Raw genomic sequence first — 17,500 nt, forward strand, 5'->3', positions numbered from 1 at the left:
TTCAACGCAGGGGAGCCTCCATGTAGTAGAAGGGTAAATGAAAGATACATCAAGCCTCTCAAGTTTGAAACATCTCTCTTTAGCTGAATAAAATTGTCTGACCATAGCAAAAAAAAAAAATGGATTCAAAGAGTTCACAACTGCCATACCCAAGCTGAATATTTTTCCCTCAATTCATCTGACACAATTTAAAATACAGTTAATTAAACATTTGCATTATGTGGCCTAATATATGAGACATCTAGGGCCAGACTGGTAACCGTGCCAAATCGTAGTTTCAAATAACTCACAGTTGAGGAAAGCTTAACTATATGAATCTTGTATTTAATATAGCTTAACCATTCCTATGTCTGAAGGTAGTGATAACATGTCACTACCTATATGCATTACTGTTGTAAATGAATATATGGACACACTTTGCTTACAGTAGAGTAAGTATGATAATTGGTATTATGACACTAATCCTGACACCTCACTATGGCAAGGCACTACAGCCACATGGGGAACATCGATTCACTGCACGGGATGGCTTTGCAGTGGAAGTTGTTTGCCTGCAGTTGATGGGTCTGCTTGAATAGGCAGACTGGGATAGCACATTAACATCAGCAACAATAACTATAATTAATTATTCACTATCGTATTATACCTACAAAAAATGTCAAAAAGTTAACATTATACAGTAATAACAACTTACTGTAACTTATGCATATTACATCTATAAAATCATTTGGGATATAGCAGTAATACACACAGGTACTGCCATGGTCTCTCGTGACTGCTAGTCAGAGCAATGGTTAAGTTTCACATTAAATACAAATTTCATATGGGCTAGTCACAGCCTATTTTCATACCCCAAATTTTCCTCATCTGTAGCTGTTGTTGCTGAGTAACTCCGGTCTGTCTGGCTGAACAGACCCATCAACTGCAGGCCAGCAACTGCCCTTGCAAGGCTGTCCTGTGCTGTGAACCAATGCTCCCCTGAGGCAGACAATGCCTCGCCAATAGGCGCGGGGAATAATGTGGAGGTTTGTTCACTGCATTTGGCTCCACCCAGTTAACAGAGACATCACAGCAGGCACTACATCACCCAATTAATTGGTTATGTGGTTACCACCTGGGGTAAACTGTTTTCTGGGTTGCAGAAAACCACTAGGTTTCTCACTCAGTGTGGAATCACCTGAAGTGGAAAGAAAAGTAATAAAAAGTAACAGGATGAATGGAGGAAATTGGAAGAGAGGAGGGAAGACATAGAAAAAGAACGGTAGAGGTGACGGAAGAGGTGGGCAACACTACATCAAGCGAGTGGAAGATGGTCTCCAATACCTACCACCACTGTAAGTGTGAATGACTTAAAACTATGATTTGGCATGGTCACCCCTCTGGGCTGAGATGCCTATCATGAAAAATAAGACTGTTAAAGGTCTACCAGCATATCACAATTATAAATATTTAATCTCTTTTGTTTTTTTGCAGAAAGGCAAGTTTTCTGTTGTTTTCAACCTGACGTGCTCAGCTATCTCTCAGCACTAATGAAAAGTAATTTTTTTTTTATCAGGAAATTACAAAAACGTCAATCTACGAAAGTCAGGCTCAACACATACCGAGGTCAGGTCCAAAGGACAAAGCCATGTGAGCGCCACCACCTACCACTGTGCATGGATTATTTTGATGAAAACTCCTGTCTGCACCCACATGCGGCAACAAGCATTTACTGTGGCCGTGGCATAAGGTTAGATCTGAAGGATGTTAATCCCTTGACTCAAGTAGTATGGCTGGTCAACCCTTGTTTTCCATGGTTTTGACTTTGCCAGTTTGAGTTGTTTGTGGATGACTAAACCATAAAAAAATACACTAGTTTCATGTGTATTTTGCAACAATTTATCTACCTATCTATCTATTGCCAGATGCCTCAATCCCGTTCGGAGTGACCACAAACAAATCGCCTCCACGTCGCCCTGTCCCCTGCCATTTCACTGTCGCACTCCCAACTCACACCCCCCTCTCTCATGTACCTCTCCACCCCATCCCTCCATCTCATCCTCGGCCTCTCCCTCCCTCTTCCCCCCTCCACCTCACTCACATACACCCTCTTCGTCAGTCTTTCACCCTCCATCCTCTCCACATGGCCAAACCACCTCAGTGTATTCCTCCTAATGCTTCCTATCACATCCACATCCACACCACAACACTCCTTTATATCCTCATTTGTCAGCCTGTCTCTCCATGTGACTCCACAGGCTCCTCTTAAATAACGCATTTCCACTGCTCTCACTCTTGACTTGTGTCCTTCAAGCAACATCCAAGCTTCACTTCCATACGTTAGAGTTGGTATCACAATTCTGTCATGTAGTAACTTTTTCACTTCCATGCTCACTTCCCTGCTTCTTATCACTGCTTTCAAGGAACCAGCAACCTTTCTTCCCTGCTGTACCCTTTCAAGCACTTCACCCTCCAAACCTCCATCCTTACTCATCACACTACCCAAGTACTTAAACGTACTCACATTTTCCAATTCCTCTCCATCCAGCCTCACTGTACATTCACTGACTTCACCTCTCTCAAAGACCATCACTTTACTCTTCCCTACATTCACCTTTAGATTCCGTTTCTTACACACTCTCCCAAACTCATCCACCAAGCCTTGCAGCTCCCCTTCGTCTTCACTCAACAACACAGTATCATCTGCAAACAACAGTACAGGGAGTTTCCAAACACTACCCTCTCTCACCAGGGCCACTTCAACATCCACTACCCTACCTTGTACCTCTTTTATTACCCCATCCATGTACAGATTGAACAACCATGGAGACATGACACATCCCTGTTTCAACCCAACCTTCAAAATTCACTTAGTTCACTATCCACAAGCACTGCAGCCTTAGCACCATCATACATACTCTTCACAGCATTCAACAACTTCCCATCTACTCCATATATTCTTAATACTTTCAACAATCCTTGTCTATCCACCCTGTCATATGCTTTCTCCAAATCCATGAAAGCCGCATACAACTTCTTTCCCTTCTCTAGAAACTTTTCCACTAAAGATCTGAGAATGAATATCTGATCTACACAACCTCTTCCCTTCCTAAAGCCTCCCCGTTCTTCTCCAACTAATTTCTCTGTTCTTTCTCTAACTCTGTCAATAAGTATCCTACCATACACTTTTCCTATTATACTAAGAAGACAAATGCCCCTATGATTACCACACACTTCTTTTTCCCCTTTTCCTTTGTACAAGGGAATAATTATACCTGACTTCCAATCCTCCGGGACTCTACCTTCCTCCCAGGCCAATCTGCACATTTTCCACATCCATTCTACTACCATCTCTCCCCCATGCTTCAGCATTTCACCACACACTCCATCAATTCCTGGGGCTTTCCCCAATTTAACTTTCTTCATTGCTTCCACAACTTCTATCTTACTGATTTCTTCCTGTCTTCTCACCTCCATCCTTCTCCCAGCCATTCCCCAGCCACTTATACTCGCATTACTTCCATCCTGTATGTTCAACAATTCCTTAAAGTGTTCTCTCCATCTGCTCACTTTTTCTCCCTTCTCCACTAGTAATCTACCATTTTTATCATTCACTCCCCTGCTAACTTCACTTCCAGCCTGTCTTACTCTTTTCACCTCTTTCCAGAACATTTTCTTACAGTCCCTCCACTTTACACTCAGATTCCTTCCAAATTCCTCATCCGCTCTCTTCTTACTCTCTCTTACTAATCTTTTCACCTCTCTCTTTCTTTCTACATATAACTCTCTCTTCTGCCTCTCAACTTCTTCCACACCCCTATTTCTCATCCATTCATTGTATGCTTTCTTCTTTTGTGCCACAGCCTGTCTCACCTCTTCATTCCACCACGCTGTTCCTTGTACACCCCTCCGTCTTCTCTTCATCCCACACACCACATCACATGCTGCACATATTTCTTCAGTAAATCCTCACAATTTATCATATTTGTTAAATCAGCAAATAAACCTTCAATAAGTACCAACAGATTCTAATGTCTGGTGCTGGTGATGTTTGGGGGCAAGGTAAAAGCCGGATGCCTTAATCCCAGAAGAGGTGACCACAAATAAATTGCCTCCATGTCAACCTGTCTACTGTCATCTGGCTGCCGTATCTCCAATTCACATACCCATTTCTCATTTACTGTACCACTCCACCCCATCCCTCCATCTCATCCTTGGTCTCCCCTTCCCCCTTCACCTCACCCACATACACTTTACTAGTCAGCCTTTCAATCTTTCTCCTCTCCGCACAGCTAAACCATCTCAAAGTACCTCATATTTCTTCTAATATCTTATAGCACATACACACTAATACCACACTGTTCCTACACTTCCTCATTTGTTTGTTTGTCTCTCCATGTTAACTCGGCATCCTCCTCTAAGATAGCTCATTTCCACTGCTCACTCTTTTGACTTGTATTCTTCCAGTACGACCCAAGCTTCACTTCCATATGTTAGTGTGGTGATTACAGTACTGTCATGCTATTTTTATTTATTAATTTATTTTTTTTCACGGTGATTTTTTTTTTCTTTTTTCATGCTCACTTCCCTGTTCTTTATCACAGCTCTCAGTGAACCAGCAGCCTTTCTTCCATACTATAGCTTTGGCAATCACGCAGTTAAATTATGGCTGTGGGTCCTTTTTAGATGGGTTTTTATTATTAACGGATTTCTGCTGTCCTCAAGTGTGTTTGTTCCCTAACGCATGCAAAATCTATCTCTATCTATCTATTGCCAGACGCCTCAATCCCGTTCGGGGTGGCCACAAACAAATCGCCTCCATGTCGCCCTGTCCCCCGCCATTTCGCTGCCCCTCTTCCAACTCACACCCCCCTCTCTCATATACCTCTCCACCCCATCCCTCCATCTCATCCTCGGCCTCCCCCTCCCTCTTCCCCCCTCCACCTCACTCACATACACTCTCTTCATCAGTCTTTCACCCTTCATCCTCTCCACATGGCATGCAAAATACAAAGTGGAATTGTACACCCACCAAAAAAATTATCGTTACCTCTGGGTGCGATGAACTCTGAAATTATTTGTAAAAGCGAAACTGTTCATTTGGTACTGGTAGTAATCCCTTTGGTGGTAGGTGGTGGCGGCCATTATCCACTCACTTGATGTAGTGCTGCTGCCTTCTTCTTTATCCTTTATCATTCTTTTTCTGTGCCTGCCCTCCTCTCTTCCTATTTCTCACCATCATCCACTCATTTGATGTAGTGCTGCCTACTTCTTCCTTAGCCTTTATCATTCTTTTTCTGTGCCTGCCCTCCTCTCTTCCTATTTCTTCCATCTTTTCTGTCACTTCTTATTACTTTTCTTTCCTTTACAGGTGGCTTTACATTGAGTGACAAGCCAACTGGTTTCCTGTAAGCCAAGAAACCATTTACAACGCTGGGTGGTAACCATATAACCAAACCATATGTGCTCCCTACGTGTCAACAAGTGGGTTGGTGAAGGGTTAGTGCCCCTATCCGTAACAAATAACTCAAAGTCAAATGGCCACCCCTTACGGGATTATGGCGTCTGGCAATAGATAAATAGACAGATAGACTACTGGGCGTGTTAGTGTAAGTGATGGAGCAAAAGTGTGGCATTGGAGTTCATGAAGCAAGTGAAGTGAAATAAAGTTGCTTAACATTTTAGATGAACCAGAAAGTTGTTTTTAGATTGTGCTGGATGGGTGATCCTTGGACAAAAATGTATCCCAATCAAACCTGTGTTATAAATGACTTGATATACAATAAATCGTTATGTAATGAATTTTTCAAACACCTCCTCATCAGAATCAAGTACAGGTACCTTCAGTATGTGCTAATTTAACCTAACGTAATTCTAACCTAACGAAACAGCCTAATTTATCCTAACCTAAGTTAGCTTCACCCCATGAGTAATGACCTCTAATAAAGTGGTGGATAATATGCACAACAAAGCCATTCTTACAACACAGAGTAGTAGCTGCTTACACAGAAAACTCAATAGCCTCACAAACTGCAAAACAGTAAATTTGGCAAGATGCCAAAGCCACAATTCAGACCTACTGCAATGTGAGTAATGTTTAATGAAAATGAAAATAATGTGTAGAGGTCAGGAAAATGATAAGTGTCAAGTGTACTTTCAGATATCAAAAAATTGTATCAAACTTGACAAGAATGGCAAGTTTAGGCATAAAACTGTGATTTCAAAAGCGATGGGTGATACCAGTGACAGGATATGCACCGACGCGTCATTTGTCAGCCAACCGATTCCAGGCTGATGACACAGTGGCGCGTAATTTTTTTTAGCAATTTTTCATGGCTCACATACATGGCACAACAATTCGGTGAACATGCCAGACATGCACAAGTTTTTCATTGGAAACTCATCCTTTGCCTGGGTATGAGGTAGAAAAGTTACCTAAGGCTGGCCCAGTTTAGTGTTAACCTTTTCTCTACTGTCTGATGCTGCTTATCTCAAAACATTACTGGATATAAGGTTGAAAGTTCTGCAAAATGGCGACCATCATCGACATATTTGATGTAGTGCTGCCTACTGCTTCCTTAGCCTTTATCATTCTTTTTCTGTGCCTGTCCTCCTCTCTTCCTATTTCTCACCATCATCCACTCACTTGATGTAGTGCTGCCTACTTCTTCCTTAGCCTGCATCATTCTTTTTCTGTGCCTGCCCTCCTCTCTTCCTATTTCTCACCATCATCCACTCACTTGATGTAGTGCTGCCTACTTCTTCCTTAGCCTTTATCATTCTTTTTCTGTGCCTGCCCTCCTCTCTCCCTATTTCTCCCATCTCTCCTGTCACTTCTTATTGCTTTTCTTTCCTTTACAGATGGCTTTACATTGAGTGACAAGCCAAATGGTTTCCTGTAAGCCAAGAAACCATTTACAACGCTGGGTGGTAACCATATAACCAAACCATACGTGCTACCTACATGCCAACAAGTGGGTTGGTGGAGGGTTAGTGCCCCTCCCCGTAAAACAAATAACTCAAAGTCAAATGGCCACCCCTTACGGGATTGTGGCGTCTGGCAGTAGATAGATAGATAGATAGAAATGCTCCACCCGAGGCACAAGTCAACATGGAAACAAGAACATGAAGGACAGAGGCATAGGCACACCAAAGTTGGCAGAATTATTATTTTTCTTGTTTTTGGCTACTGTGACTGTGTTCATTAATGTGATGGAGGGATGGAGTGGAGAGGTATATGAGAGAGGGGGGTGTGAGCTGGGAGCAGGGCAGTGGAGTGGCATTGGACAGGGTGACATGGAGGCGATTTGTTTGTTGCCACTCCTTATGGGATTGAGGCATCTGGCGATAGATAGTATAGTTTTGTGTTTTTTGTATCATTAGAATTACCATTATTGTCATGATCATTACCACTGTTACTTTGTATATGAGGAAAGGGGGGGGGGGTGAGTTGGGAGGAAGGTAGTCAAATGGTGGGTGACAAAGCGACTTGGAGGCGTTTTGTCTGCGGCCACCCTTTGTGGGATTAGGGCATCGGGCTATAGATAGAAAGATGGACTTTGTCACTACCATAGTGATCTGTTATTACTCTGTATCATAATGGGTTATGTTACTCACCCCAACAATGTAAATCTTGCTTTGGTTTGCATGTAAGCCACCCATATAAATTTTCAGCATCTGTACCCTAATTATGAATTCTGCGTAGATTAGGGTACGAATATTAAAAATTTCTGTGTGTTTAACCCATATCTGACCATGATGATGCTTACCCCACTTCTCTGTGCTGAGCCTCTTATAGACAAGATTCCATGTCTACGTTGGTCATACATGTCAGCCACACATAGAAATTTTTAACATTTGTACCCTAATTATGAAGTGATAATTACAGTATTAAATAAATCACTGCAAGTTTTTTTTTAGTTATTATAAAAATGTTCATTTTTGCTTTTAAAAAACGCTCCTAGCTAAGAGAAAGATATTATCGGTTTGGATTTGTTCAATCTTTGATCACAATTAATGGTGTTTAAAAAAAAAAGGCGCTTACCTAATCCTCCACATAAGGCCTTATATGTAAGCACATATCTCTGGCCATTTGAAAATGCTGGAACTGTACTAAATAGGGCTGCTTAACCCCTAAAGACTGCGATTCTCCCCCCCCATCTGGCTCCAGAACGGCATTTAGGGTATGGTATGATTTTTCAACTTCCACCGAGGTAAATTTTGGTCTTATAGATTTCAAGAGCTTGACTTTACACATCAGAAAATGTATCTCTCACTCTCTTATATCTAATGGGTACCGCACTATCGACCATCAGAGAACATCAAAAATAAAATTTGTTACTTCTAGTGTGTAGAGAAAAAAAAATTGCACCAGAGTAAATTTTGGTCTCATAGATTTGAAAAGTTTGATTTTACACGCCAGAAAATGTATATTTCACTCTAGTGGTTACCACACTGTCGATCAAAAAAAAAAAAGCCACCCCTCACTATGAGTGAGCATAGGACGACATAAGGGGGAATAGGGAGGTGGAGGGTGTGTGGGGGGGCATCAGGAAGGGGGGAAAAGGGAGGGAATATGCCCGCCACGCAGAGCCAATATGGTTTAGAGGGGGTATGGGGGTGATTTGGGTGGGAGAAGACATTGAGGACAGGGCCCAATGTAGCAGAGGGACGTGGAGAAATAGCAGGGGACATGACCCTCCCCCACTGCATCTGTGGGGACCAGTCAGGCCAGACACCATCAAATATTGTACATTCCACTGGCTAGGCTCCATATATGTCATCAGACAGGCATGGATACCTCACACCAGTTTTTTTGTAGCTTGTGTACAATCAGTGATGATAGGACTCTGTGTACCAGGGCCCGAACACATTAGTAGATGATCTTACCGTACGACTTTAGGGTGTAATGCAATATGCTATCCTCTGTAAATAATATACTGTAGTTAATACTTCTTGGAGTATTAGAAAATTTTCATTTATTTTCAACTAACCTGGAGGAAACTGTCTTAATCGCTGTGGTGGCTGAGTGGTCAACATTGCTGACTGGCAAGCTGTTGTGTGTTAGCACCAGGGTTCAAATCTTGGTGCAGGCAGCTGGTGTCACTCGACTAAGGTGTCCATCCACCTTTTATGGCTTGGTAGGTAAAATGAATACCTAGGGTAACACCTAGGGGAGGTAACTGTGGTAACCTGGATGATGCTGTGGCTGCCTATCCCAGGATATTGGGTGAAACACCCACCACAGGCTCAAAGGCCTAAGTTACAGAGATGAGTACCATATGTCTGCCCCCACCATTACCTTTGTCCTTATTATTCTAAGTAATTGATACTTAGCCATCAGGATCGATACTTGCAAGTTAACAGCTAAAATCAGAAGTACAGATGCATTGGTAATGATATGTCATCCATTACATCACGATGGATCATGAGATGCAGCTTTGCTGTCCGTCCCATTTGTCCATTATTTAAGGCATATTTTACCTGTTTATGGGTCAATTGTCTCCATACTCAAAAATGCATTTCCTTTCACCTTTCTAATGCCTCTGCATCAGTTCACAGGCAAAGTGAATGTTTTTGTAATTATATGAAAGATGGTCCCATGTCTCCTTAACATAAATACAGTATACACCTACGGATAAAGAGTGCCCAGGCTGGGTTAGGTTAAGCTGATTAGGTTAGGTTAGTGTATGGTGAGTCTGGTTAGGTTTGTTTGGATGTTAGGTAAGGTTCTATATTGCTGTTTATAATGAAAAGTCATTTGATTTTGGCTTTTTGCCGTTATTGCATGATTTTTTTGTGGATTCATAAAAAAAATGGCATTTGTTGAAGAAAATTAAAACATAAGCTGTACTGGTAACGTTATCAGAAACGAATACTGCCTTTTAAATGGGTGCTGTGTTTTATAATCGCTTTCACATTAGATAAGTAGCATACAAGGCAATGTTAAGGTAATATATGGACGGAAAATCGGTAAGGATGAAGTGCCACGAAGTCTCATTCCCTTTGTAATTCTGAAAACGGCCCTACGATGTGACTTCCAATTTGAGTTTCTTTGCAATTCTAGACCCATATTTCCCTTATCTCGTAAATATAAGAGGCTGTGTTGTATCATTTATTCATTTACATACCTTGGATATGTCTACGTTGGGTGTCACCACAGAAGTTTCCATGTTGTAGGATATTGAAGGGGGCGTCAGCTGTTTGTTTGTTGACATGGTGGACTGTGTAGGTCAAACGAGCTGAAAAAGTCCTTAAACGAGCAACAAAAATCCTAATAAGCTGGAATACAATATATAATAAATACTCTTCGTGTAATAGTACTGTATCGTAATTATTTCAGTTTTAGTAAGATATTGTGGAAGGGTCGAATGATTTTATTTTAGGTTTATAGGAAGAAAGATTCACAAGTCATCATTGTGTGAGCATTTTGATAATTGATGGCGGTCTATTTAAGCTTTCCCATTGGCTTTCATTAGTATCTCTTACATAACTGTAGCGTTATATTAGTTGTTCTTTAACTCTGCTTGGCTCCTGTGAAGAAATTTCATATTAAATAAAATATTTAGATGGTAGCTAGGAGAGAATACTAGAGCTGTCTGTACCAAGAGAGTTACCCTAATATTGTGGCAACATGAATTCGATCTTTCACACATGTGTGACTCACTCCCAGATTAATATAATCGTCCGGCATCAGCTGGTATAGAATACCAGAGTTGGCCAGAACTCATAAGGGTTAGTGAAGGCTTCATCGAATGCCTCCTTTTTTTTTTTTTTTTTTTTTTTTTTTTTTTTTAAGATGGGGAAATGAGTTCCCCGAGCTAGACCTTGATAGATTATATTGCCCCGCTAGGTGACGGGAGCGCGCTACCTCTCCCAGCAGGGCAGCTACCCGGGCGGGGCGCGAACTCGACCTATTGGTCTGGAGTCAGGCGCTCTACCACTGAGACACCTTGCCCCCATGCCTCCAGTTCGAAAACGATACCCTAACAAGTTGAGACCAATAATAGTGGCACAATTAACCCTCTCATAAAGGGGACAGCTCTTTCTGGCATTCTATCCCAGCTAAGGCAAGTTTATTATATGAAGCTGAGAGTAAGTATAAGAACATAAGAATGCTAATGATAACCGGATTGAGATCTGTGGACGTCCTGAGACAAATATGTTCGCGAGGCCCCTTTGTATATCATCATCATCATTATTATCATTACAGTACCATCATCATCTCATCATGGTCATCATCGTTCTCAGCGTCGTCGTCGTCGTCGATATCCAGAATTATTTCCCCACGTAAGGATTGGATGCTGAAGGGTACAGGAAAAAAAAAAAATGTTAGACGGAGAATCTAACCAAGTCTACCCAATTAAATAGGCCACAATCTCATTGACTTAACATTCAAGCCCCCGGAATCCTGACTCTACCCCACAGGCAGAAACTTTAACACACACTGTATTTTTATCATATACCCGCTTGGCACTCCGCACACTTAAACCTCATTTCCACTGCACCTACATTTGACTTCTTTTTGGTGCCAGCGTGTGTTAGTGTGGGCAGTAATACTCCTTCATACAAGCCTTTCGCAGCCGCCACACTCAGGTATTTGTTTCGTATCACGGTCTACTCAAGAACTGTGCTTCTGTGCTGACACCCTTCCCAGGTAAACTTTTTTGCCTTTGTCGATTTGTACCTTTCAGTCTTGCTGGACGTTTACTCTCTTTCAACCTGTCCCGAAGAAGGGTGACCGTTCCCAGCGCACTATCATCCAGTAGCTTTGTTGTCCTGTATTTTTAAAGTTTTCAAATCCATTATAAACACAAAGTAAATAAGTGAATAAAATAAAAATAAAACAGATTTTCTATCGTAACCTTTCCGAGGATCTGCTCACCTTTTTTGACTCGGGTATCCTCCTTTCGGGACTTGAAAACATTGCCATTGCACTTAGCATCTCAGAGGCTTTAACCAAGTCTGGCATAAATCTTTAATTCCAAAGTGCTCTCTTACGGTTACTATCCTTTGTTCTGCCTTCACCTCTAGCTTCCTTTCTGGTCATTCTACAGTATGGTTGCTGCTGTAGACGACCACTATTCGTCTTTTGAAGTTATCTGTAGTATTCTTCAGAGTTCTTCCCTATCACCAGCTCTTCCTTCTCTTCATCAATGATCTTCTGAGCCGTACATCTAACCCTATCCACCCATGCGCTGATGACTCCACCCTTTTCTTACAGAGTCCATCACACCTTCACGGGATGAGGCTGTGGCACACCTTATTTATTTATTCATTTATTTTTTTGCGTGGCTCATATTTCTGATTGGGATAAAAGAAGAAGCATGTTTTTAATGCATCAAAATCCCAGTTCCTACATATCCGACCCGCCAAAATCTTTCGCAGGAGTATCTGTTAATATTCACAAATAAGTAACTCAATCCTTCATCTTCTCTCAGTATTGAGATTTCTCTCCGGACCCTTCACGGAAAGGTCACATTACCTTACATGCAAAATCTACTTCCAAGAGATTGGATGTGCTAATCCGACTCCACGCATTCGTTACCCCCGTACAGATGTTGACTTTGTACAGAGGTTTTGTACGAGAAATACTTAAGGTGTGTTTCTCTCTGGTGTGTTTTTCTTTGCTTATGGTGTGTGTTTCTCTGCTTATGGTGTGTTTTTCTCTGCTTATGGTGTGTTTTTCTCTGCTTATGGTGTGTTTTTCTCTGCTTATGGTGTTTTTCTCTGCTTATGGTGTGTTTTTCTCTGCTTATGGTGTTTTTCTCTGCTTATGGTGTGTTTTTCTCTGCTTATGGTGTGTTTTTCTCTGCTTGTGGTGTGTGTTTCTCTGCTTATGGTGTGTTTTTCTGTGCTTATGGTGTGTTTCTCAGCTTATGGTGTGTTTTTCTGTGCTTATGGTGTTTTTCTCTGCTTATGGTGTTTTTTTCTCTGCTTATGGTGTGTGTTTCTCTGCTTATGGTGTGTTTTTCTGTGCTTATGGTGTGTTTCTCAGCTTATGGTGTGTTTTTCTGTGCTTATGGTGTTTTTCTCTGCTTATGGTGTTTTTTTCTCTGCTTATGGTGTGTTTATCTCTGCTTATGGTGTGTTTTTCTCTGCTTACGATGTGTTTTTCTCTGCTTATGGTGTGTTTTTCTCTGCTTGTGGTGTTTTTCTCTGCCTATGGTGTGTTTTTCTCTGCCTATGGTGTGTTTTTCTCTGCTTGTGGTGTGTTTTTCTCTGCATATGGTGTGTTTTTCTCTGCTTATGGTGTGTTTTTCTCTGCTTATGGTGTTTCTCTGCTTATGGTGTGTTTTCTCTGCTTATGGTGTGTTTTTCTCTGCTTATGGTGTTTTTCTCTGCTTATGGTGTGTTTTTCTGCTTGTGGTATTTTTCTCTGCTTATTGTGTTCCTCTGCCTATGGTGTGTTTTTCTCTACTTCTGGTGTGTTTCTGCTTATGGTGTTTTACTCTGTTTATGATGTGTTTTTCTCTGCTTATGGTGTTTTTTCTCTGCTTATGGTGTTTTTTTCTCTGCTTATTGTGTTTTTCTCTGCTTATGGTGTTTTACTCTGCTTATGGTGTGTTTTTCTCTGGTTATGGTGTGTTTTTCTCTGGTTATGGTGTTTTTCTCTGGTTATGGTGTGTTTCTCTGGTTATGGTGTTTTTCTCTGCTTATGGTGTGTTTTTCTCTGCTTATGGTGTGTTTCTCTGCTTATGGTGTGTTTCTCTGCTTATGGTGTGTGTTTTTCTCTGCTTATGGTGTTTTTCTCTGCTTATGGTGTTTTTCTCTGCTTATGGTGTGTTTTTCTCTGCTTATGGTGTGTTTTTCTCTGCTTATGGTGTGTTTCTCTGCTTATGGTGTGTTTCTCTGCTTATGGTGTGTTTTTCTGCTTATGGTGTTTTTCTCTGCTTATGGTGTGTTTTTCTCTGCTTATGGTGTGTGTTTCTCTGCTTATGGTGTTTTTCTCTGCTTATTGTGTGTTTTTCTCTGCTTATGATGTGTGTTTCTCTGCCTATGGTGTGTTTCTGCTTATGGTGTGTTTTTCTCTGCTTATGGTGTGTTTCACTGCTTATGGTGTTGGTATGTTGTTGGGAGTATTTATGTGTTGTGTGTGTTTATGTGTTATGTTGTACGTGTTATATGTTTGTTATATGTGAGTAGGTGTCTGTCTCTGTCTCTGTCTGTCTCATCTAAAGGAAGTCAGATGCTTTTCGTCTCATCAGCTCCTCTCAAGTGACTCTCCCTTCGACTTCTCTTTCTTCACCAGCCAGTAGCATCTTTGTCTCTACCATTACTACGAAAATGGCCAGTGCTGTTCTAATCTGTGTGTCTGCATCCCTTCTCCTTTTTGACGGGCGATTACCACTCGTTTGGCAGCTGTGATTCCGTTCTCTCTCTCTCTCTCTCTCTCTCTCTCTCTCTCTCTCTCTCTCTCTCTCTCTCTCTCTCTCTCTCTCTCATTCCTTGGAGGGAACAACTGCAAGCATGTTTCTCTCTCTCTCTCTCTCTCTCTCTCTCTCTCTCATTCCTTGGAGGGAACAACTGCAAGCATGTTTCTCTCTCTCTCTCTAACCGGGAAAGGTAGAAATAAACCACAGAACTATACCACATCCATTATATTATTTATTATGAGTGACCACAGGATACATTTATTTGAGACAGCGCTATATGTCATTCCTTTTGCGTGTTCTATATTTTTCTGCAAAGACTCAACTATTTTGGTGAATTTTCCTGTTTGCTGACCCATTTCAGACCTCTTGTTATTATTATTATTATTATTATTATTATTATATATTTGAGTGGTTGTGTATATAGTATTTATTTTTCTAGTGGCTGCGTTTGATCTCGTATTATTATTATTATTATTATTATCATGGTGTTTGCAGTGTTATTATTTTCCCTTGAGTGGCTGCGTTTGATCTTTACAATATTACTGTAGGTTATTATTATTATTATTATTATTATTATTATTATTATTTTTATGGTGTTGCCAGTATTATTATTTTCCCTTAAGTGGCTGCGTTTGATCGTTACAGTATTACTATACGCTACTCGTATTATTATTATTATTATTATTATTATTATTCACAACTTTCCATGCTTTTGATGTTTGTATGACCTTTTTAAGGCATTCTTCATTTTTATTCATATAAGTGAGTGCCCAAGATGATCAGTACCGTATGCTGCTTTAAAATTATTATTATTATTATTATTATTATTATTATTATTATTATTCACTACTTTGTATGCTCTTGTTTGTATGACCCATTAAAGACATTCTTCATTTTTTTTCATATAACTGAGTGCCCAAGATGATCAATACCATATACTGCTTTAAAATTATCCTCTTTTCATTTATAGTTCTCAAAATGGACTGTCAGAGGCTTTTTTTAGTGATAGTTTTTTTTACAGACTGAGAGATGAATTTTTAGAAGACTTTTGGCGAGAGATAAAACTAATGAAGCCAGAATCAATAAAAATCAGGGAAACTACATATGATAATTCTTGGAACATTCGTAGGCTGAAGAGAAAGGTGGTTTTTGTAATATTATAAAGAGATATAGATTGCTTTTTAGAGAGAGAGAGAGAGAGAGAGAGAGGTACTAAATGTGGCAAATACAAAGTAGATTGTTGATTTTTTTTTAACGAGAGAGAGAGAGAGAGAGAGAGAGAGAGAGAGAGAGAGAGATTACAGTTAGTTTAATACACAGGCATGCTACAGTGAGAGAGAGAGAGAGAGAGAGAGAGAGAGAGAGAGAGAGAGAGAGAGAGAGAGAGAGAGAGTGTGTACAGTTAGTTTAATACACAGGCATGCTACAGTGAGAGAGAGAGAGAGAGAGAGAGAGAGAGAGAGAGATTACAGTTAGTTTAATAAACAGGCATGCTACAGTGAGAGAGAGAGAGAGAGAGAGAGAGAGAGAGAGAGAGAGAGAGAGAGAGAGTGTACAGTTAGTTTAATACACAGGCATGCTACAGTGAGAGAGAGAGAGAGAGAGAGAGAGAGAGAGAGAGAGAGAGAGTTTACAGTTTGTTTAATACACAGGCATGCTACAGTGAGAGAGAGAGAGAGAGAGAGAGAGAGAGAGAGAGAGAGAGAGAGATTACAGTTAGTTTAATACACAGGCATGCTACAGTGAGAGAGAGAGAGAGAGAGAGAGAGAGAGAGAGAGAGAGAGAGAGAGAGAGAGAGAGTACAGTTAGTTTAATACACAGGCATGCTACAGTGAGAGAGAGAGAGAGAGAGAGAGTACAGTTAGTTTAATACACAGGCATGCTACAGTGAGAGAGAGAGAGAGAGAGAGAGAGAGAGAGAGAGAGGTACAGAAGTGTGATAAATATTTGACACATGAAGCAGATGATTGATTTTTAGAGAGAGAGAGAGAGAGAGAGAAAGGAAAATCAATTACTCAGAAAGTATGGAACAAGAGAGAGGGAGAGAGAGAGAGAGAGAGAGAGAGAGAGAGAGAGAGAGAGAGAGAGAGAGAGAATCAGTTACTCAGAAAGTATTGAACAACAAGAGAGAGAGAGAGAGAGAGAGAGAGAGAGAGAGAGAGAGAATCAGTTACTCAGAAAATATTGAAGAACAAGAGAGAGAGAGAGAGAGAGAGAGAGAATGTTACTCAGAAAATATTGAAGAACAAGATAGATAGATAGAGAGAGAGAGAGAGAGAGAGAGAGAGAATCAATTCCTCAGAAAGTATTGAACAACGAGAGAGAGAGAGAGAGAGAGAGAGAGAGAGAGAGAGAGAGAGAGAGAGGGAAGGAAAATCAGTTACTCAGAAAGTATTGAACAACGAGAGAGAGAGAGAGAGAGAGAGAGAGAGAGAGAGAGAGAGAGAGAGAGAGAGAGAGAGAGGAAAATCAATTAGAAAGTATTGAACAAGAAGCCGAACATATGAATTCTTTGAGCCTGTGAGTGAAAGAAGTGTCAGAAGCCCCGTGAGTGCTGGCCATAGTACCGAACGAAGGCGATGGAGGTGAGGATGAGATTGAACAAAGGCTGGTGAGACGGAGAACGAAGAGGACAGGGAGGAGGAAGAGGAGGAGGAGGGGAAGAAGAAGAGGAAGAGGAGAAGTAAGAGAAGGAAGTAGGCGATGGAAGTGAGGATGAGATTGAAAAAAGGCTGAGTAGACGGAGGACGAGGAGAAAAGGGAGGAGGAAGAGGTGGAGGAGGAGGAAGAAGAAGTGGAGGAGTAGGAGGAGGAGGAGAAGGAGAAGGAAGTAGACGATAGAAGTGAGGATGAGATTGAAGAACGCCTGATTAGACGGAGGACGAGGAGGAAAGGGAGGAGGAAGAGGAGGCTGATGAAGAGGTGGAGGAGGAGGAAGAAGAAGAGGAAGAGGATAAGTAGGAGGAGGAAGAGGAGGCTGGTGAAGGAAAGGAGGAGGGGAAAGAAGCCTAGTTATTCCTTACTTAAAGCTGGTATTAAAGTCTTTTGCCATACCCTGTTTAAAAACCAAAATTCAACGTCTATTGAACGAGGAAAGACATAACGAAAATAAAAACCTACAGTGTTGTCAATAAATAAAATACAC

At 41.0% G+C, this 17,500-nt stretch overlaps 1 protein-coding gene across 1 annotated transcript in view; it reads right to left on the reverse strand.

Annotated features, from left to right (window-relative positions):
• Positions 1-10,189, reverse strand: part of CCDC53 (Coiled-coil domain containing 53) — an 18,713-nt gene extending 8,524 nt beyond the window's left edge. The window contains exon 1 of the mRNA XM_080275303.1: positions 10,110-10,189. Within this exon, the coding sequence (XP_080131429.1) occupies positions 10,110-10,151 (42 nt within the window). The 5' untranslated portion in view covers positions 10,152-10,189. The remainder of the gene's footprint in view (positions 1-10,109) is intronic.
• Between the last annotated feature and the right edge of the window lie 7,311 nt (positions 10,190-17,500).

Source organism: Coenobita brevimanus, chromosome 1 (assembly GCF_032717465.1).
Source record: "Coenobita brevimanus isolate Jiangsu-jjx chromosome 1, ASM3271746v2, whole genome shotgun sequence".
NCBI lineage: Eukaryota > Metazoa > Arthropoda > Malacostraca > Decapoda > Coenobitidae > Coenobita > Coenobita brevimanus.